The 22,228-nt window shown below is 39.4% G+C and overlaps 1 protein-coding gene across 1 annotated transcript in view; it reads right to left on the bottom strand.

Annotated features, from left to right (window-relative positions):
• LOC126260755 (titin) overlaps positions 1-22,228 on the bottom strand; it is a 530,053-nt gene that overhangs the window by 193,174 nt on the left and 314,651 nt on the right. The window contains exons 122-124 of the mRNA XM_049958094.1: positions 19,165-19,347; positions 18,931-19,078; positions 5,450-5,519 (exon numbers count right to left, since the gene is read on the bottom strand). Coding sequence (XP_049814051.1) covers positions 5,450-5,519; positions 18,931-19,078; positions 19,165-19,347 — 401 coding nt within the window. The remainder of the gene's footprint in view (positions 1-5,449; positions 5,520-18,930; positions 19,079-19,164; positions 19,348-22,228) is intronic.

Raw genomic sequence — 22,228 nt, forward strand, 5'->3', positions numbered from 1 at the left:
ATGTGATGTCTGGTTTTCATTAGAACTTTCATCATAAGAAATAAAACGAAAATGGGAGACCACAAATGGCAAACAGTGAAATGCAACACGCTGACCTTACCAGTAAAAGAACACTTTTCATACGGGCAACAGCCCAAACGGTGGGGAGTCACAGGAGGGAAGGAAGAGAGGAGAAGGACCACTTCCCTGCTGTCCGTCTTACCCCTCACAGGCATTCTCCTGGGATGCCTACTGTACTCTGCATGGAGGAGGTACTATGCGCCAATATCGGTGATTTTCTGTCCTATCGCATTTGTGTATCAAGTGAGGGAAAAATACTGTCTGTTTGACTCTGACAGACCCTACTCTCTCTTACATTATTCTCACAATATCTATGTGGCAGCATAACAGTCACACAGTCTCCTTCAGACACAGATTCTCTAAATTTACCAATCGGGCTTTCACAAGCATTGTGTCTTCCTTCTTCCGAGGATTCCCAACTGAGTTGTCAAAGGATTCCTGTTCATTTGTGTGTGAGCTATACTTACCTTCTATGATCCCATCAGTGTGGCTCTGAATTTGATTACTGCCTATTCTCACGCCTAACTGATGTGGGCTCAAAACACTAGAACTGGTCACACTAGCAACTCACATGTGATTCCTTTTACAGCTGCATCCCACTTTCCCAAAACCCTAGTAATAAATCTTAGTCTTACATGCACCTTCCCTAATACTGATTTTATGTAATCATTCAATTTCATACGGCATTGTAATGTTACTCCTAAACAAATATATAATGTGACAGGCTCAAGCTGTACATCATTGATCTTCTAATTGTATACAATCAGGTTCTTTTTCTTTGTTGTAGCCATTACATTACACTTACATTTAAAGATAGCTGCCATACGTTACATTCTCCTGCGTAGCCTTCTGGAATAGCACTCCTTGAAAAATGAAAAGTGCTGGGAAATAGTTGATCCATAGCCAAGGAGCTGTTTCTGGCTAGACTTTTACATTCTGTAATAGACGATGAAAAGGTCTGAAACTTCCTGACAGATCGAAACTTTCTGCCAAACTGGGACTCGAACCTGGAGCCTTGCTATGCTCTTACCGAGCTATCCGGGCCTGACTCACAACTGACCTTCACAGTTTCAATTCTACCAGTATCACTCTCCTACTTTCCACATTCAGCAACAATTTTATTGTTGCTCAAATAATCTCAAAAATTCCTGGACTGATTTCATTCAAATTTTTATATGCTCTCTAATAAATGTTTGGGCAGATGCAGGCAACATAGTTTTGGTCTGATTTATATGGTATATAAATATAAGCACTGCCACCAGAAATCAAGCATTGAATATATGTATGTTGTTGTTGTGGCCTTCAGTCAGAAGACTGGTTTGCTGCAGCTCTCTATGCTACTCTATCCTGTGCAAGCCTCTACTGCAACCTGCATCTTTCTGAATCTGCTTAGTGTATTCATCTCGTGGTGTCCCTCTACAATTTTTATCCTCACATTTCCCCCCAATACTAAATTTGTGATTGCTTGATGTCTCAGTAAGTGTCCTATCAACTGATCCCTTCTTTGCATCAAGTTTTACCACAAATTTCTTGTCTCCCAAATTCTATTCAGTACCTCATCATAATTATGTGACCAACCCATCCAATCTTCAACATTCATCTGTAGCACCACATTTCAAAAGCTGCTATTCTATTTTTGTTTAAATTGTTTATCATCGATGTTTTACTTCCACATATGGCTACACTCCAGATTAATACCTTCAGAAAAGTCTTCCTAACACTTAAATCTATAATCATTGTTAACAGATTTCTCTTCTTCCAAAATGTTTTTCTTGTCATTGCCAGTCTACATTTTATATCCTCTCTATTTCAGCCATTATCAGTTATTTTGCTGGCCAAATAGCAAAACTCACAGACTACATTAAGTATCTCATTTCCTAATCTAATTCTCTTAGCATCCTCTGATTTAATTTGACTACATTCCATTATCCTTGTTTTTTTGTTGATGTTCATCTTATATCCTCCTTTCAAGACACTATCCATTCTGTTCAACTGCTCTTCCAAGTCCTTTGCTGTCTCTGACAGTATTACAATGTCATCGGAAAATCTTAAAAATTTTAATTTCTACTCCCTGAACTATAATTCCTACTCCAAACTTTTCTTTAGTTTCTTTTACTGCTTGTTGAATGTAAAAATTGAATAACATCGGGGACAGGTTACAGCCCTGTCTCACTCCCTTCTCAACCACTGCCTCCCTTTCATACTCCTCAACTCATATAACTGCCATCAGCACTGTATATAATATATGAAGAGGAAACACTGCTAGCAAAAATCTCGAAAATTTATTGATACACACACACACACACACACACAAAACTTTTAAAAGAAATTGTATAGACAACCATGTGTCTTCCACACAGTTGTTTTTAACACAAAACATCAAAGTTATGGCTTAATGACAATATGAAAAGGATAAATTGCAACTCACTATATACCAAAGATGTTGAGCTGCAGACAGGCACAACAAAAAGACTACTATACACGTAAGTTTTCAGCCAGAAAGTCTTCTTATGATACAGGCAACATACACAATACATTAATGCAAATGCAGCTTACACACACATGACCACTGTCTCTGTCTTCTGAAGTCAGACTGTGAGTAGCTGTGCATGATGGCATAAACAATCTGGGTGGTGGGGTACAGAGGAGGATGGCGCTGGAAGGGGGAGGGAGAGCAGGGTGTGCTTGGGGGATGGTAAAATGCTGTTTTTGGGAGCATACAGGGACGAGATAGAATGGTCGTAGGGCAACTAGGTTCAGTCTACATCTACATCTACATATACATCCATATTCCCCAAGCCACCTGACGGTGTGTGGAGGAGGGTACTTTGAGTACCTCTATCGGTTCTCCTTCTATTCCAGTTTATTTTGTCAGGAGATTAGATGGAAGGCCAGGTGGGAGCAGAAAAGGAGAGAAGTAAAAAGACTGTGGGTGTCCTTATGGAAATAGAAGGCTGTGGAGTTGGAACAGGGAAGGGGATAGATGAGTGAATGACAATGACTAAAGGAGGTTAAGGACAATAGGGTTATGGGAATGTAGGATACATTGCAGAGAGAGTTCCCACCTTCGCAATTCTGAAAAGCTGGTGTTGTTAGGAAGGATCCAGATGGCACAGGCTGTGAAGCAGTCACTAAAATGAAGGACACTGTGTTGGGCAGCATGCTCAGCAACTGGGTGGTCCATGTCTTTTTCAGTGGCCATTCATGTAGACAGACAGCTTGTTGGCTGTCATGCTCATGTAAAATGCAGCACAGTGATTGAAGCTTAGCTTGCAGATCACATAAGTGGTTCCCACAGATAGCCCTGCCTTTGATCGGAAAGGTGATGCTTCTGATCCGTCCGACAGTGGTATTCAACTGCCCATCAAATCCACACAAACTCCTTGTCCATCTGTACACAGCCCCTGCTCCCGACACCTTACCTCATGCCTCATATCCCAGTAACAGACCTAAGTGAAAGCCCTGTCCCATACATCCCCCCACCACCAACTACTCCAGTCTGGTCACCAGCATCACCTATCCCATCAAAGGCAGGGTACCTGAAACCAGTTACGTGATCTACAAATTACACTGCAATCACTGTGTTGCATTCTATGTGAGCATGACAACCAACAAACTGTCTGTCCGCATTAATGGGCACCAACAAACTGTGGCCAAAAAATAACTGGATCATCCAGTTGCTGAGTGTTCTGGCCAATACAACATTCTTTATTTCAATGACTTCTTCACAACCTGTGCCACCTGAATCCTTCCCGCTAACACCAGCTTCTCTGAATTGTGCAGATGTGAGCTCTCCCTGCAATACATCCTACATTCCTGTAACCCCCATGGCCTCAATGCTCGTTAGTCACCGTCCTACACCCACATTCCCACTCCTGCACCACACAGCCTTCTATTCCACCAACATACCCATGCTTCTCTCCAACTGCACCTAGCTGCACTATCCTCTCCCCACCTCATTCCTGGATTCTCCCACAAACAGTGCTCTACTGTCCCCCACCCATACCCTGCTCTCACTCCCCCTCCCCATCCCAACCACTACACACAGTTGCTCACAGTATGGCCTCAGTAACCAGAGACAGTGGTCACATGTATGTGAGCTGCATTTGTGTGAATGTGTGTGTGTATGCTGTCTATTTTAGAAGAAAGCTTTCTGGCCAACAGCTTATTTATTTATGTATAGTAGTCTTTTAGTAGTGCCTGTCTGCGATTCAGCATCTACGCTATAGCATGAGTGGTAATTTGTCCTTTCCATAATATTGTCATTATTCCATCCCTGATTTTACATTGTTTAAAGTTATGGCTTATTGGCTTATGATTAGAATACTACTATGGAATCTGAATCATTCAAAACTTTGTAATCCTACCCATTCTCAGGTTAAAATTATGCAACATGCTGTCGTTGAAGCTACCATCCTGACATATTGGCAGCAGGACAGGTCGCTCATACCTTGTATATCAATGATCCCAACCAAATTACCCATTCATTTTAAGTGACTTCAATTCCCAATAATGGTTTCATTGTCAATGGCAATAAATGATGTTCAAGGTCAGAGAGAGAGAGAGAGAGAGAGAGAGAGGAACTGAGATGGACTAGGAGGGAGGGGATAGGAAATGTACAAAGAGGAGATGGACAGAGAGAGGGGGAGGAGGATGTGGAGAGAGGATATGGACAGAAAGAGCTAGAGGAGGTGATGGACAGAGAGACAGGGGAGGATGAGGAGGTGAACAAAGATAAGGAGGAGGAGGAGTAGATGGACAGGCAGAGGGGAGGGTGTGGGGAGAAGAAGATTAGGACATATATCCATTTTCCACACATATTTAACAATTACATAACATTGCTGGGTTCAGAGGTAGAATACAAAGAGCATACACGTGGTTCAAGCTGTCAAACATTGGCCGAAAATTACCTTACCCTATTTAGCCCATACAACATTGCAGAGTACTTGCACTCAAATCAAAGCAGCTGAAAATTAATTGCACATACAGTGTTTGCAGCATCAAAATACCTGTTGTGTGTGTGGAAGTGGATGTGCTCACATGCGCGTGTGACAGTGTGGGTGAGTGTGTTTATGTCTGAATTTTACATTGTTGAAGTATCCAGTATCATCATGATATGATCTATGCACAAATAAAGTACTTACTTGCTTAGTTTGAACTGTAAGGCCAACCTCTCATCCCTCTTTAATGTTTGGTCATTTAATTTCCTTATGCTCATATCTGAAATTTTCTAATTATTGACAGAAGCATTGTAAAATTTGAAATTTTCCTGGCGAATCAACTGGTCACAAAGATTTCGGGTTTGCAGCCGGCTGCAAACCTGAAATCTTTTTGACCAGAGCATAGTAGTTTACTCATGAGATTAGTTGGCTGTACTTCATCTAATTACCTTTTTTGTTTTCTCTGCAAACTGTGCAGTGGATTCCAGAACATGTGTCTCATGGATGTCCACAATTTCCCTGTGGAAAAAAATAAAATGGAGGTGCTTTAAATAGAAAACTGGGAGCAATTTCATAGATTTTAGTTAGATACATGTTCTTGTGGCTACTTTGCAAAATACCAGTATATTGTAATGAAGTTGAAAAAAGGTCATTTTACAGAATACTAACTTAATTGGTATTTCAATACAGCTGCATTTGACCATTTACAGATTAGATCACACAAAAGAGAAATATTTAGTTTAATACCACAAGTACAGTCTGTCGGTAAAGTTAAGAGCAAGTGAGGCCCCAGCTACGTCACAAGGCGCTTCTACAGGCTGTTTCACAACATAGTACCAGCCCTGCCACTGCACATGCTTTAAATTAGTGGTGATGCAATGTACAAATATGTCCTGGCTGTGTTTATTTTTAGACAAAAGCGTTAAGACCATAAGGAATACAAAAGATGATAGCTCCTTCCAAAACACAACATTGTAGAGTAAATAATATTAAAACAACAATGGAAGTCAGAATTCTACAACAAACATAGAACTGAATGCCTGTTCATGGAATGTATATTCCTCTACTATTATTCGTAAAACGAACCCCACTGATACAATCGATCTGTAGAATTTAAGTCTTGTTCTTACTTTGTGTTTCAACTAACAGGTAGAAGTTTTCTTTCAAGGGCTGCATTGAAACTTAACAATTCTTGCCACACAAGAGTGTTTAAAAAGTAACCAGAAATTTATAATTTTGTGTATTGTATTAGTCTGATTTGCACTACTTTTCTTGTCACAGTCTTTGTAAACATGTCTGAAAAGTATGTGTATAATGTTGATATTGGGTATTTACTCTGTTGTCAGCAGTCAAGAAGATTACATGTATTTTGGTAGCACCAAAGAATATTTGTTTTGTATAAAAACAGATTAGAGAATCTGCATCAAATTTCGTTATAAGAATGGAATAAAGTGTATGAATTTTTTAGAAATGTTAAGTATTGCTTTTGGTGAGTCTGTTATGAGTAAACTGAGGGCATACAAGTGGTATAAACATTTCAAAGCAGGCCTTTAAGAACAGCAATTTTACAAGCATGGATGAGATTAAAAATGCGCAGTTAAGATACCTATAAACTATCCGGAGGAAACAGTTCCCAAAGTGTTTCGAGAATTGGAAAAAGCATCGGCATACATGTATAGTATGTAATGGGGAATATTTTAAACAGGATAACATTGCTGTAGATTAAGAAATAAAGTTCTTACCAAAAAATAAAAATGTATATGTGAATGCACCTCATATGTCAAGCTTTTTACTTAGAAGCTCAGAACTGGTGTACATGTTTCAAAGGAAATTTGAGCAGTGTTTATAATAGCTACTTCACACATGTTTTAAGCAATATATCTTAGAATCAGGTGAATAGTAACTGAGATAGAGATTTAGTGACAGAACACATTCAAACCCTGCTGTTCCATAAGCATCAAAGGTTTTACATGATTGTGAAACAGTCTATAATGATGGGTTTCCTACCAAAATTATTTGTTTTTCTTCATGGCAACTTCAGTAATCCATGAGCCTTATTTTTGCTTCCTTATGTGTCCAATTGTGGTGAGGTTGGCGTTTGCATGAATTGCAGCCTTTTGATTGGGACTGGTGAAAATGAAATGAAATGATCATATGGCATTGTTTGCCAGGTGGCCCCATTCGGGGGGAGTTCGACAGCCGTATTGCAAGTCATTTTCAGTTGACCCCACTTCAGAGACTTGTGAGTCAATGATAATGAAATTATGATGGAGGACACATGACACCCAATCCCCTGGCGGGAATTGAACCTGGGCCCCTTGCGTGGTAGGCGGTAATGTTACCGTTACACTACGGAGGCAGACATTGGGACTGGTAATATTAACCAACAGTTCTTTTTCTGTTGCCTCTTTAACACATGCTGTAATAACATTAGAGATGATCAAACGCTCCTTACTCCACAAATACAGTACCTCCTCTCCTTTGTAGTTTGCACATTTTCTTGATTGCACAACGATTATCCATCTCTTCCAGATACTGAAGTATATCAGTGAGTATACATAGTTAACTGACTGACACTGGCAACTAAGATCCCACAAACAGAAATGACGTAAATCACTGCACATCGATCTACACTGCTAGACAGGTAACAGGCAATTGATTTTGGGTGCCCCTGTAGGCCAGTGGCAGTGTTCTTCCGGGAAAGGCCACTTTCCCCACCAAAAGCGCTGCTCGCTCTTGAGTTTACAGACAAGACTATAGCATGTGACACATTTGTGCCAAATAAGCTACACGTTTCTAAATAATAACTATCCTACAGTAAAGAGTACAGGGGAGTGTTATGGGACCATTGCTTTTCACAATATATATAAATGACCTAGTAGATAGTGTCGGAAGTTCCATGCGGCTTTTCGCGGATGATGCTGTAGTATACAGACAAGTTGCAGCATTATAAAATTGTAGCGAAATGCAGGAAGATCTGTAGCGGATAGGCACTTGGTGCAGGGAGTGGCAACTGTCCCTTAACATAGACAAATGTAATGTATTGCGAGTAAATAGAAAGAAGGATCCTTCATTGTATGATTATATGATAGCGGAACAAACACTGGTAGCAGTTACTTCTGTAAAATATCTGGGAGTATGCGTGCGGAACGATTTGAAGTGGAATGATCATATAAAATTAATTGTTGGTAAGGCGGGTACCAGGTTGAGATTCATTGGGAGAGTGCTTAGAAAATGTAGTCCATCAACAAAGGAGGTGGCTTACAAAACACTCGTTCGACCTATACTTGAGTATTGCTCATCAGTGTGGGATCCGTACCAGATCGGGTTGACGGAGGAGATAGAGAAGATCCAAAGAAGAGCGGCGCGTTTCGTCACAGGGTTATTTGGTAACCGTGATAGCGTTACGGAGATGTTTAATAAACTCAAGTGGCAGACTCTGCAAGAGAGGCGCTCTGCATCGCGGTGTAGCTTGCTCGCCAGGTTTCGAGAGGGTGCGTTTCTGGATGAGGTATCGAATATATTGCTTCCCCCTACTTATACCTCCCGAGGAGATCACGAATGTAAAATTAGAGAGATTAGAGCGCGCACGGAGGCTTTCAGACAGTCGTTCTTCCCGCGAACCATACGCGACTGGAACAGGAAAGGGAGGTAATGACAGTGGCACGTAAAGTGCCCTCCGCCACACACCGTTGGGTGGTTTGTGGAGTATAAATGTAGATGTAGATGTAGATAGAAAAAAATTGCCCTGAAGGAATTTTTTCTCCTTAATTTCAAATTTAAACATACTACCTGTCAGGTGCATATTAACAAAGAGTAAGTGAGCAAAGCTTTTGGTAGCAGCATTGTTCACCCTTTTCTAAGTTAAAGTGAATGTTACTGAAGATTAATGTAGGCAATTTTTTCCCTTTTTAGTATCATAATTTTTACTATCATTATCCCTTATGAATTTTTATAGATTATTTACAACAAATTAGATGGGAGAAATTATGTACTGTGTGCTGTAGTTAAAATACTTCACTCTTTAAATAACAATATTAGGATAAGTGTAGATTGTTACTCACCATCAAGATGATTCATTTAGTTGCACACAGGCACAACGAGAAGAATGTTACACACTTAGCTTTTGGCGAAAGCCTTCTACAGAAAATAAAACGTACACGCATGTACACAAACATGTACACTTCAGGCAAACATGACCACTATCTCCAGCACCTCCAACCACAATGCCTTCTGGTCAGTGCTGCTGGAGATAGTGGTCATTTGTGCATGAGGTGTGTCTGCTTGTGTGAATATGTGTGTGTTTTCTTTTCTAAAGAAGGCTTTGGCAAGCTAAATGTGTAACAGTCTTTTCATTGTGCCTGGCTGCAACTCAACGAGTGGCCATGTTTGCCTGAAGTGTACGTGTTTTTGTACATGTGTGTGCGTTTTATTTTCTGTAGAAGGCTTTCACCAAAAGCTAAGTGTGTAACATTCTTCTCGTTGTGCCTCTGTGCAACTAAATGAATCATCTTGATGGTGAGTAGCAATCTACCCTTTTCATATATTGTTGATATTCCAACCTGGACTTTCCATTGTTTCATTGTGCCTTAAAAGCAGTCGTGTGTGTGAGGTGTCCTTGCTTGTGTGGGGTTTCGTTTCTGAAGAAGGCTTTGGCCAAAAGCTAGATGTGTAACACTCTTTTCATTGTGCCTGTCTGCAACTCAACTAGTCCTCTTTACAGTGAGTAACAATTTATCCTTTCCTAATATTGTTGAAATTCCAACCTGGACATTCCAGTGTTTCCCTCCTTAAACAGTTCTCTATGAATCATCAATGGTGATCAGTACAGCATAATTGTAAAAAAAACTCTGTTTTTGAACAAAAATGTTGTGATTTATGAAGTCAAAATGCTCTATATATGCCAACAACTGGTGCCGTTTTGGTATTTTATTGTTATAAAATCTGATGAATCACATTATCAGTTGACCAACCTTCCAAATATATATGGTGATTTGCTAAGAATATTTTTATTACTGAGATTGGACACCTTTGGTGTACATTACATTCTCAGAAAAATTAGAAAATTTCTTCATTGAAAGAGTCTGTTAACTACTGGCATCACATCAGTCACCTCCCTTATTAAAAAATTTAAAAATTGTGTCTTTTAATAATTCTGTAAAGGTGCTCTGAGTTAGTGATCCACTATATATTTTAGACATTGTGGTCCTTATTATATAATAACAATTCTTTAGAATTACATTGGAAATACCACCAACTCCATTGCAATTTTATTTTGAAAGAGTTTATTATTTTTTAAATTTTAGATTTGGAAGTGGATTAGAGTACCAGGTCACGAAATTCCTTGACCATAAGTCTTAAATACAAGGTGTACAACTTTGCTTCTGCCGTTTTTTCTCCAACATTTGAGGCTTTAATGAAACAAACTGGTTACACATGTATCATTCAAAGTATTTTCCATTGCTGGCCACTACATTCTCCCATCTTTCTGGCAGTGTAAGAATCCCGTGTCGAAAAAATTGTTCATCTTTTGAAGCGATCCACGAATCGATCCAATTTGTGACATCTTCATGAGATCGGAAGTGTTGGTCAGTCAAGCCATGTGCCATTGATCTAAACAGGTGATAGTCAGAGGGAGCAATGTATGGAGAATACAGCAGGTGGGGTAGGACTTCCCATTTTAAAGTTTCAAAGTTCGTTTTGACCTCTTTTGCAATTTGGGGTTAAACATTTTCATGCTGCAAAATCACTTTATCGTGCCTCTCAATGTATTGGGGCCTTTTGTCTTTTAATGCTCTGCTCAAATGCACTAATTGCATTCGATAACGAGCACCTGTGATTGTTTCACGTGGTTTTAACACCTCATAGTACACAGTGCTGAGCTGGTCCCACCCAATGCAGAGCATGATCTTGGAGCCGTGAATATTCGGTTTGGCCATCGACATGGAAGCATGGCCAGGATATCCCCATGATTTTTTGTGTTTATGGTTATCGTAATGAACCCATTTTTCATCCCCGGTCACAATGCGATACAAAAATCCCTTCCATTTTTGCCTCTGAAGTAAATGTTCACAAACACACAAATGCCATTCAACATATCTTGGTTTCATCTCACATGGGACCCAAGTTCCTTCTTTCTGAATCATGCCCATAGCCTTCAGACATTTGGAAATGGCTTGCTATGTCACTCCCACTAATCATGCCAATTCTTCTTGAGCTTGACGCGAGTCTTCACTCAGCAATGACTCCAATTCTGCATCTTCGAAAACATTCTCTCTTACACCACTATGCCAGTCTACGACGTTAAAATCACCATTCTTGAAGCATTGAAACAACTCACGACATGTTCTTTCACTAATAGCGTCCTTACCATATGTAACTGAGAGCATTCGATTAGACTCAGCCGCTGTTTTCTTCATATTGAAACAAAACAGGAACATCTCCTGCAAATGACGAGAATTAGGCTCGTAAACTGACATTTTCAATCAAGAACAACTTTATGATGCAGAGACAAGTCGACTAATGTTTCAATGAGGTTATGTTGACTGAGGTTCAAGTTAACTGCCTGATGTCTGCGATCTGTTTCTTTCGACCGCTACTTACCGCTGTCGCCACCTATCAGCAAATGGTGGAAGCTAAGTTGTACACCTTTTACATATAAGAAACAACAGCTTCTACTTTTGAATTACCATTTATGACTGTTCCATTCAAATCAAGAGCTATGTTGTCCTTTCTTTTATTTTACCATATCCCATTAGATTTGATTCACTTATCCCAACTATTAATGTCAGAAATAATGTGTATAGTTATTGAGATTTTAATAACTTTTCTTAATAACATGGAATAAATTTTGTAGTTCACACCTAAAGCAGAATCTTTACTTGTTCTTGTTAATACTGAATTTCCCTTTTCCATTTGCAAGAAATTTTAATCCCATTAGTGATCCATGGTTTTTCACTTAGTTTTCTTCTGTTCTTACTAATTAATTTATGGGGAAAACATACATATCATGCAATACATTAAATTTCACTTTGGAATTTTTTTCCTATAATTTTTTCCCAGTTCACTTTTTCTAAGTTACTTTCTGCCCTCTAGTCATAAACTGTTCCAACTGGTTGCCATAGTGGTGCATCAGAACTGTATGGCAATACCTTGTTTATTCTAATCACCTGTACATCTTGATCTTAGAGTCAGTTGATTACTGGAAGCATGTTTATTTGCTCACTTTGATCTTAGACAGTGCAGATATTACCAAGCAGTTTCTAATATCCAAAACTGTAGGTAAATTAATTACTGAAATCAAACTTATGATCCAAATAATGTTTACACGTTATTTTTCTTCTCAGGATCCTTTACAAAATCTACTTTGAGATTACCACATATCATTATTCGCTTGTTCTTGTTTGAATCTCAGGGATGGGATCTACCACTGTGGTAGATGACTGAAAGGAGTATGTTAGTGAAGGTCTATGCCAGCTGCCTGACAACTCTACACACAGCATCTGCCATCAAGATCCCATCCCTGTGATTCAAACTGTCCTGCAGTCCGTCAGGCCCCTCACAAGGACTAACATGTCGTTCCATAGAACTTCTCACCCCACTCAAACCACGTACCCCCACCTTTTACCTTCTTATTAAGATCCTGGCCATTATATAGTTGCTGGCTTCAAAGCACCCACTGAAAATACGTCTGCCTTAGTTGATCAGCACCTGCAACTCATAGTACAAAGATTTCCCTCCTATATCAAACATACCAACCATTTCCCAGATTGTCTGTAATCTGTGCCCATCCCACTCCCATCACACGCCTTACTTGTCACTGTTGTTGCCACCTCCCCCTATGCCAACATCCCCCAAGTACAGGGTCTGTCTGCTGCAGAACATTTCCTCAGTCAGTGCCCACTGATTCCAAACATATGATATTCTTCCTACTCACGGTAATCAACTTTATGCTTACCAACAACTACTTCAACTTTGAGGGGCAGACATACAAACAGATCAGGGGTACAGCCGTGGGAACCAAGATGTCTCCTCCCTATTCCAACTTCTTCGTGGGGCACTCGAACAGGGTTCTCCTCGGATCCGTAAGTCTTCAGCCCCTGGTTTGGTTTAGCTGCATTGATGACATCTTTACCATATGGACTCATGGTGAGGGTGACCTGTTAAAACTCCTGCAATCTCTTAATACTTCTTCCCAATTACATTTCACACGGTCGTATTCCAAATCCCATGCCAGTTTCCTTCATGTCGATCTCACACTCACCGAAGGCCAGATACACACTTCTGGCCACATTAAAACTGCTAACGAACAAAAGTATTTGCATTTTGACAGTTGCAATCCTTACCGTGTCAAATGTTCCCTCCCATATAATCTTGGCATTTGAGACAAATGTATTTGTTCAGATGCAGACTCTTTACAGCAATACACCACTATTCTCATCTCAACTTTCACCCGAGGTAATTACCCTACCGGCCTAGTTCAAAGGCAGATTTCCCAGGTTATCACATCCAATCCTGGTAGTGCTGATCCCTTCAAAAAATAACTCTGGGGAACACCACTGGTCATTCTGTATTATCCTGGTCTGGAATATATTAATCAGCTAATACGACAAGGCAATGACTTCCTAAATCGTGCCTGAACTGAGATCCATTCTGTCTGAGATTTTGCCCACCACACCCAGAAGAACTTTTTGTTGCCCTCCCACTCTCCGTGATATTCTTGTCAGAATCTATGCTCCTTTTGCATCTTCCTATCCTATGGCCCTACAATTGAGGCTGTCCCTGATGCAAGACTTCCACTTTGCACCCTCCTATCACCACTGATACCAGCCCTGTAACTGGCAAAACATATACTATCAGAGGGAGAGCCACCTGTGAAATGACACACGTTATATACCAGTTGTTATATAAACACTGTTCGGCATTTTCATCGGCACGACTACCGACAGATTATCACCTAGGATGAATGGGCATAGGCAGAGGGTGTATACTGGCACCATGCAACATCCTGTTGCAGAGCATGCTCTAAAACGTGACAATTGTAACCTCGGTGCCTGTTTCACCGTCCAGATTCTTCCCCCAGACATCAGTTTCTTAGAATTTTGCAGGTGGGAGCTATCACTACAACATATCCTTGTTTCTCACCGTCCACCTGGCCTTAATTACTTTAATTTCTTCCATTTCAGTATTTCTTTGCAGTAACTACTCCTTTCTTCACTCTGTTTTAGTTTTCTACATCTTTCATTTTCTTACCTGTCAATTTTTCACTGCTCCCTTACCATCTCTGTTACGTACAATGCTCTTAGCTTTTCACTATTATTAACTCGTGCACGATGTTTAAGCAGTAATCTGTCTTGCGAATTACCCTTCTCATTTCGTCTGGTAAGACTGGCAGTTCTGAGTGACTTTCCCGCATTCTACCCCTTTTGTGCATTGTATAGAACAGCATGTTATATCACTTATATTCACAAAATGTTGCCATTGAATTGGATTCCCACCCATGGTTTGACAGTGGATTTAGACCACAGCTGAATTTTGCTTTAACCCTCTAACCAAAGCAGATTTTCCATGCAAAATCATGGGGGAATTTTTATTCAATAATCAGAATAGTTCTAAGGGTAGACTTATAAGAATGTAGGAAGAAAACCGAAAAGTTACTTCAGGCGTGATTTTTAATTAACATTTAAGGCAAAAAAAAAAAAAAGTTCAGTCTTATAAAAGCAGAATAAACTTACTGATAAGTTTTATGAGTGTTGTATATCTTAACACTAATGCCAATGGCCTTGTCACAGTGGTAACACCAGTTCCTGTCACATCGCCTAAGTTAAGCACTGTAGAGCTCAGTTGGCACTAGGATGGGTCATTGTCCGGGTCTGCCGAGTGCTGTTGGCAAGTGGGGTGCACTCAGCCCTTGTAAGGTTAATTGAGGTGCTACACAATTGAGAAATAGTGACATCAGTCACAAAAATTGAAAATGGTTGGGAGGGCAATGTGCTGACCACGTGCCCCTCCGTATCCGTATCCGGTGACTCCTGAGAGCTGAGGACGACACATCGGCTGGTCAATACCGTCAGTAGTGTCAGTCCTCTGAGGCCTGTTTGGATGGTGTTTGTTTGCTGTTTATATCATAACGCCAAGTTCCACACAGAAGCTAGGGAACACGGTTACAAAATTGCTGCCGTGAAACGTATATATGTAAGTATGCGTGTGATGCAGGAGAATGTATAAAACATTACTCCGAATGTTTCAGATGGGCAAATAGTGATCTCCAATGTTCCAGACCAACAGAGAAAGATTTGATGGGAAAATAGCAGTCAGGATGTTTCACAGCAACAGAAAAGTATTCAGCAGGAAAACTGCACCCTCCAATGTCCAAACAGAGCAGAAATTATGTCCAACGCGATAATCACAGGCCGTTCAAAATTGTCCACAAAGAGCTTAATGCACACATCTGCATCACCTGCGGCTGGAGGATTAATTATCCTACAAAAAGTATCTTATGGATAGTCTCCACCGTTTATCTCAGTATGTGGACGATTGCAGCAAATTGTCAAAACAAACATAAATGTCTTCTGTGAAATTTGAGAACCACAATGGCAATCCAACAAGGCTATGTATTAAGCAGTAGTCACAGTTATAACACATCTAACAGAATCTCAAAGGAACTAATGGCACACCAAACAGCAGCTAAACACTTTTCAATAGGTATTTGTACAGTTCTGACAATTTCCTTACACTGGTAATCTAATGAAATGAGTTGCTGCAAATCATAAAAGCAAAATATGAAAATGAAAATCAGTTATTTTCTTTAACCCAACTGAGTATGACTGACTTAGTATCTAATCTCCAAACACTGAACCTTTGCCATTTAACTAAGTAATAAGATTAAGTTATGTATCGCAACTACACTGGAGTACAACAGCAACAAGTGAACTGCTGATGCGAAACAGATATCTTAACTCAATTAACGTGCATAAAAAAAGAGAGGGAGGGAGAATCTCCACTGGTGCCAGTAATTTTCACTCCTATGTGATTCTTCTCCTTTTCCTCCGCATATGGATTAAAAGTCAGTGGATACATACTGTAAAAGAGTTTAATTTCAATCCATAAGTAACACTGTTTACACCTACCAAATACTTCCTCAGCATTTCCTTAACAAAAGCTGCTGTTCTTGTGCAGTGGAACACAAGCAGTGCCTCTCCCTATACTTTTGCCAAAATTCCACTCCAATCCATCCCCAAAGCACCACATTCATTCCATTTCTTTCCTCTGTTACACCATCCTATTTGTCTCCTTGGAACTTTTCTCTATTTCCTATCTGTTTCTTGAATTCTGTACCCTCTTTTTCTCTCTTCATTCCTACCAGCATGCTTATCTCTGGAGCTATCCCTGCACGAAGCTGCTTTTGTCACCTCAGTACATATTATCTTTTCTAATCTACACTGCTACCCTTTCCCTATTCCATGCCACCTTCATTTCTCTGCCATCCATCCTACCTGTGATCACTACTCGTGTCTGGTGTCTGTATGAAGAAAGGAGAGGGGCAGTTTGTGTGTGTGTGTGTGTGAGAGAGAGAGAGAGAGAGAGAGAGAGAGAGAGAGAGAGAGAGAGAGAACATGTGTGAGGGAGAGAGGGGGGGTTTGCAAGAGGGGCATTTGCATGGCATTTACGGGAGCTGAGTGAATGGCTGTGCTATCTTTAACAAACAACAATGAAAGCTAATTACTCTTCTGTCCTATTTTAATGAGCCTGTCTAGTGTCTGCTACCTCCTCTATGTGATGACTAGTAGGCTATCATTTTGTGCATATTAACAATTATGGAATGGATAGCCTGCTACTCACCATAAAGAGGACACATTGAGTTGCAGACACACAACAAAAATATAGTTAGACATTGAACTTTTGAGCAAAGCCTCCTTCAGAAAAGAAAGGAAGACACACACACACACACACACACACACACACACACACACACACACAAAAGCAGGAACACCTCATACCCATATGACCACTACCTCCGGCCACTCTGACCAAACTGTATATTGTATTTTATAAATGATTTTCTGTCTCCGGACTTATAATGTGTTATAATATCTTTCTACCCAATGATGAAGTCCAAATCTTTCTCCAATACAACTGCTGAGCTTTTATTGCTATAATTATTAGCAGAAAGTTCACCTTATTTCATCTTTTCTGATCTCCATATTCTCTCTTACCCCTCCCATACTGTGGCTCAGAATCTTCTCGTGTTTTGGATTTAACTTAACAACAGCAAGAAAAACACAAAACAGAAATGACTGGTCTAAGAAAAATAAAATTAAACAAACGAGACACTGCAAAATGTATAAACTGTAGCCGGCCGGGTGGCCGAGCGGTTCTAGGCGCTACAGTCTGGAACCGCGCGACCGCTACAGTCGCAGCTTCGAATCCTGCCTCGGGCATGGATGCGTGTGATGTCCTTAGGTTAGTTAGGTTTAAGTAGTTCTAAGTTCTAGGGGACTGGTGACCTCAGAAGTTAAGTCCCATAGTGCTGAGAGCCATTTTTTTATAAACTGTAATAACAACAGGTGGAATATGCAGCAACAACATGAAATCTCAGCCCCAGGAAAGCAGCGGTAGTTATCTAGTTTCTGGTGCTGAAGTTCGGTTATAACACTTGGAATTTTCTCTTGCCACTCCTATGAGTGTAATACATTACATACAAACCAAAAATTATAGGTTGCATAAGTATTTAATGTCACAATTTTCATTGTTGTTGTCTTCAGTCCTGAGACTGGTTTGATGCAGCTCTCCATGCTACTCTAGCCTGTGCAAGCTTCTTCATCTCCCAGTACTTACTGCAACCTACATCCTTCTGAATCTGCTTAGTGTATTGATCTCTTGGTCTCCCTCTATGATTTTTACCCTCCACGCTGCCCTCCAATGCTAAATTTGTGATCCCTTGATGCCCCAGAATATGTCCTACCAACCGGTCCCTTCTTCTTGTCAAGTTGTGCCACAAACTCCTCTTCTCCCCAATTCTATTCAATACCTCCTCATTAGTTATGTGATCTACCCATCTAATCTTCAGCATTCTTCAGTAGCACCACATATCAAAAGCTTCTATTCTCTTCTTGTCCAAATTATTTATCGTCCATGTTTCACTTGCATACATGGCTACACTTCATACAAATACTTTCAGAAACGACTTCCTGACACTTAAATCTATACTCGATGTTAACAAATTTCTCTTCTTCAGAAACGCTTTCCTTGCCATTGCCAGTCTACATTTTATATCCTCTCTACTTCATATTGTCATAATAATAATAATAATAATAATAATTTCATATGACTCAACGGCCAAATGTAAGTCTTTCTTTGTCATAAAAAGGGTGACTCCATGAGCGTGATGGATGCATGACTAAAGTAAATGATCTGTCTAGGAATATGACATTTGCAAGAATAATGTACTAACGTTACAAACAATAAACCACAGTAACTGTGTGTTCATCCCGTAAGAAACGTGTTCTTCTGGTTTCTTGCAAAACAATCCTTCACCTATGAAATTTGGTGTACGAATTTTCAGTCCTATTATTATGAGATGTCTTACACTTGCACAAAAATTGAAATGTGAACTCAAAATTGTGCTGATAATACTTACTTCATAACTAAAATTTGCACCAAATGACATGAAAAATATTTTGTGACCAAATGAAACATTGAAGGTCAAGTAGTATACAGCTGTTTTGAATGCTCAATAATCAAATAGCAGAAAAAATAATAAGTAGAAAAAGAGACTTTCACTTTTAAAAAATTTCAAATTTTCTTCTGAGGCAGAATATATAAAGACAAACACATAGAATACTATTTCACTTAATGCACAAAAAAAGACTGTGATTTTGGAATCTGAAATTCACAGCATAAATTATAGTCTTCTGGAAAAAATAAGTACCTTTTCCTCTCTGTCTCAAAAACTGTGTCGACAACAGTTTCTTCTGTTTTTGGCTTCTTCTGTGTTTTTACTCTCTCCAGTTTTATCTTTGCACGCTGCTCTGTGCCTTTCTTAACTTCCAGTTTTTGGCGCTCCTCAAGAGTCAATTCTGCAAACAAATTTTGATGTAAGAGTGCAGTGTGAATGTAAATTTAATCTTATAACACACTTTCATTTTGCTGACAGGTTATTTACCTTGTACAAACAATTCTGCTTTTGTTTCAGCTACTCCAACTTCACTAGTTGCTTTGCAGATGTAGGTTCCTTCATCTTCTGGGGTTACTTTTAGTATTTGACAAGTAGTTTTGTTGTTTCTAATTCTAATTTGAATATTCCTTGTATTACGAAGAATTTTGCCATTCTTATACCAGGTTATATCTGAAAAATATTAAGACAATACTAAGCATCATTCTTTGACATGTGAAGTACCAGTCCTGCCATTAGTATGCCCCAATTCTTACTAAACACAAAGAGCTTTTCTTAAATATGTAGGTACTGAAAATGTATGGCCAACTTTGAAGATAAAGTCATCACGTGATGACTACATGAAGAGACAGATGGGTGGAGGAAGGCAGAGGAGGGGAAGGAGAAAGAGGAAAGAGAGATTTTTAGAGTATCTTTAGCTGTTAACTATCAAATAGATTAACATTTTTACTCAGTTAGAAGCCTTTTTTATGCTACTACAATCATACAGTAAATCATTTTCAGTGTCTTATTTATTATTTGACAGACACGCCCTACATATATAGAAAGAGGCCCATATTTTCATGCAACTTTTTTCATATGCAGCACTTGGATCAGTCTTGAGTAAGTTATCATGCATTTACAATGTGCTTTCCAGTAAGAAACCTATTATCATAGCTATTGCAAACTGTTTTCATATATTTCATGCACACTGAAAACATATGACTCATTGTGGAGGATACTTTGCAAACTGAAAGGACTGCTGCTAAATTTAAGTTTGATTGCGCAAAACTAAACAGGCTCAGTTTTATTCGGTAACATGGACACAAATGCTATCACAACATAACAAAATAATAGTGATATTATAAGTGTAAGTATTTGGAGACGTTAATTGTATACGGCCATGGGGTGAATTTCAGCCAGTGAAACAGCTCACTAGTCCCATGAGGTTCTGTAATACCCACTGACAGTTGGTGGAGCTTTTTAATGTTAACAAGAAGTGATTATTTTGATTTACACATTTCATTTCAGAAAAACGTCATGAGAGGTGTAGCACAAAATCAGTCTGAGAAATGTGGGAAAGAAATCCATGTTAGCAGATGACATAATTTAAGGCTGTCAGAAAAAAGTGCACCACTGAACCATTACAGCTGTGAATCTGTGTTATCTTGCAAATAACCAAGCGAGATGGTGTAAAGGTTAAAACACTTGACCTAAATTTGGAAGGAGTGATATTCAAATCCCTGGTGGCCATCTAGACTTACATCTAGATTAATTTTTTATGTAGTTTCCTTAAATCAATTAAAGGGAGTGCAAAATTAGTTCTTTTCAAAAGGACACAGTTTTTTATTTTAATTGTCATTAATTTTTTCACTTTATCAATGTCCAGTTCCATTTAGAATTATGCACCATATTATTTACATTTCAGCAAACCTCAATCATGTCTGTCAAAAATACTGTATGGACATTAACACTCTGGCAACAGAACCGAGTGCAATTCAAACCATAGCACTGCATGTGAAGGACTGCGCTTGAGTATATTTTGGGCTGCCATTTTCATGACAAGCACGCCACCTATTGCTCAATGACTGGACTAGTTTCATACAAGAACAATGTACATACAATTCACTAACTAATCCTTAGCAGGGACTGTCTTCTGTTGTTAACTGCTAGAATTATTTTGAAAGAGACAGTAGTGAATGTAGAAACTGCTGTCATGATTGACTGAGCCAAAGTGCAATTTCATTTTTGTGATATTCATTTGCATATTATTTATTGTTTGGAGTTTGTTCTAGTTCTGCTTCAAATATGACACATTTGTTGAGCAAAGCAAGAAATTTTGGAAGCTCTAAAGACAGAATCAATGATAGTGGATCAGAGGGAGAATCTGATTGGGAATAGTCTGACGAAGATTTATATTCAGGTAAATTGTATTTTTCTACAATTTTTCATCATTAATATCATCACTACAAATTCTGCTGCTGTAATTACAGTTTAGATATTTTTTATAAGTCTTCATCTTTTTTGCAGATGAATCTCATAAGAGAGCAGCATCCAACATGGGTTTCTGAGATTTGTTTAGAGGAGATGAAACAATCTGTTGGCAAAGCAAGCAGGAAAGAAACAATGATTCATTCACTTTCAAAGCTCTGTATTTTCCAAAGTATTACATGTACAAATATGACTGATGTGTAAACAGAACCATAAGCTCACCAAGCTTTCACTTTGCACTCTACAAACGTTCTGTAAGTGCCCTTTTCTTCACACAGCAAGCATCCAAGATGTAGTCAAGTTCATTCCATACCTTATGTAGCAACATCCTCTCAATTTTCATCACAGCAGCAGTGATGTGTTCTCTGAGGAGCTCCAGTGCTCTTGGATAGTGGGGGTATGTAAACATGGTTCTTAATGTACTCCCAATGGAAAAAGTCATAAGATGTAGGTCAGGGAACCTGGGGGCAAAGGGAGCAGGACCAAATCATTTTCACCGCATCATCCAATCCAGTGATGCAGAAGTTCATCATTTTGTTAGCGATGAACTTCAATGTTCCAATGAGAGGGTGTCCCATCTTCTTCGAAGCTGAAATTCTTGGAATCAGCAGTCAGTTGTGGAAACAACACAACTGCAGCATACGAGGTAAGAACCTGTTTTAAAAATACCCATTCAGCTTTGTCTCTGACATTGCACAGAAAACATTAACCTTCAGCGAATATCATTCAGGCACCACAATTTCATGAGGATGTTCAGTGCTCCATGTCCTCACATTGTGGTGATTAACCCCTCAAGATAAATGAAAGGCTGCTGCATCACTGAATGTCATCTTGGAGGCAAAAATTTTTATGCTGAAGTACTTCATGCATTGTGATGCAAAATTGAAGGCAGCAGCCATAAATTTCTGGTTTTAATTGTTGCATGATCTGCAAACGGTACAGTCTGCAAAGCAGCCACCATCACAAAATCTTTCACACAGTTTGCTGCAGCATTCTAAGTTCGTGGCTTGCATGTACAGTTGATTTTTTTGGGACTATGTACGAAACTTTCCCTCACCCTCTACATGGTTGGACCTGGCGCACT

This window comes from Schistocerca nitens, chromosome 5 (genome assembly GCF_023898315.1).
Source record: "Schistocerca nitens isolate TAMUIC-IGC-003100 chromosome 5, iqSchNite1.1, whole genome shotgun sequence".
Taxonomy (NCBI): Eukaryota; Metazoa; Arthropoda; class Insecta; order Orthoptera; family Acrididae; genus Schistocerca; species Schistocerca nitens.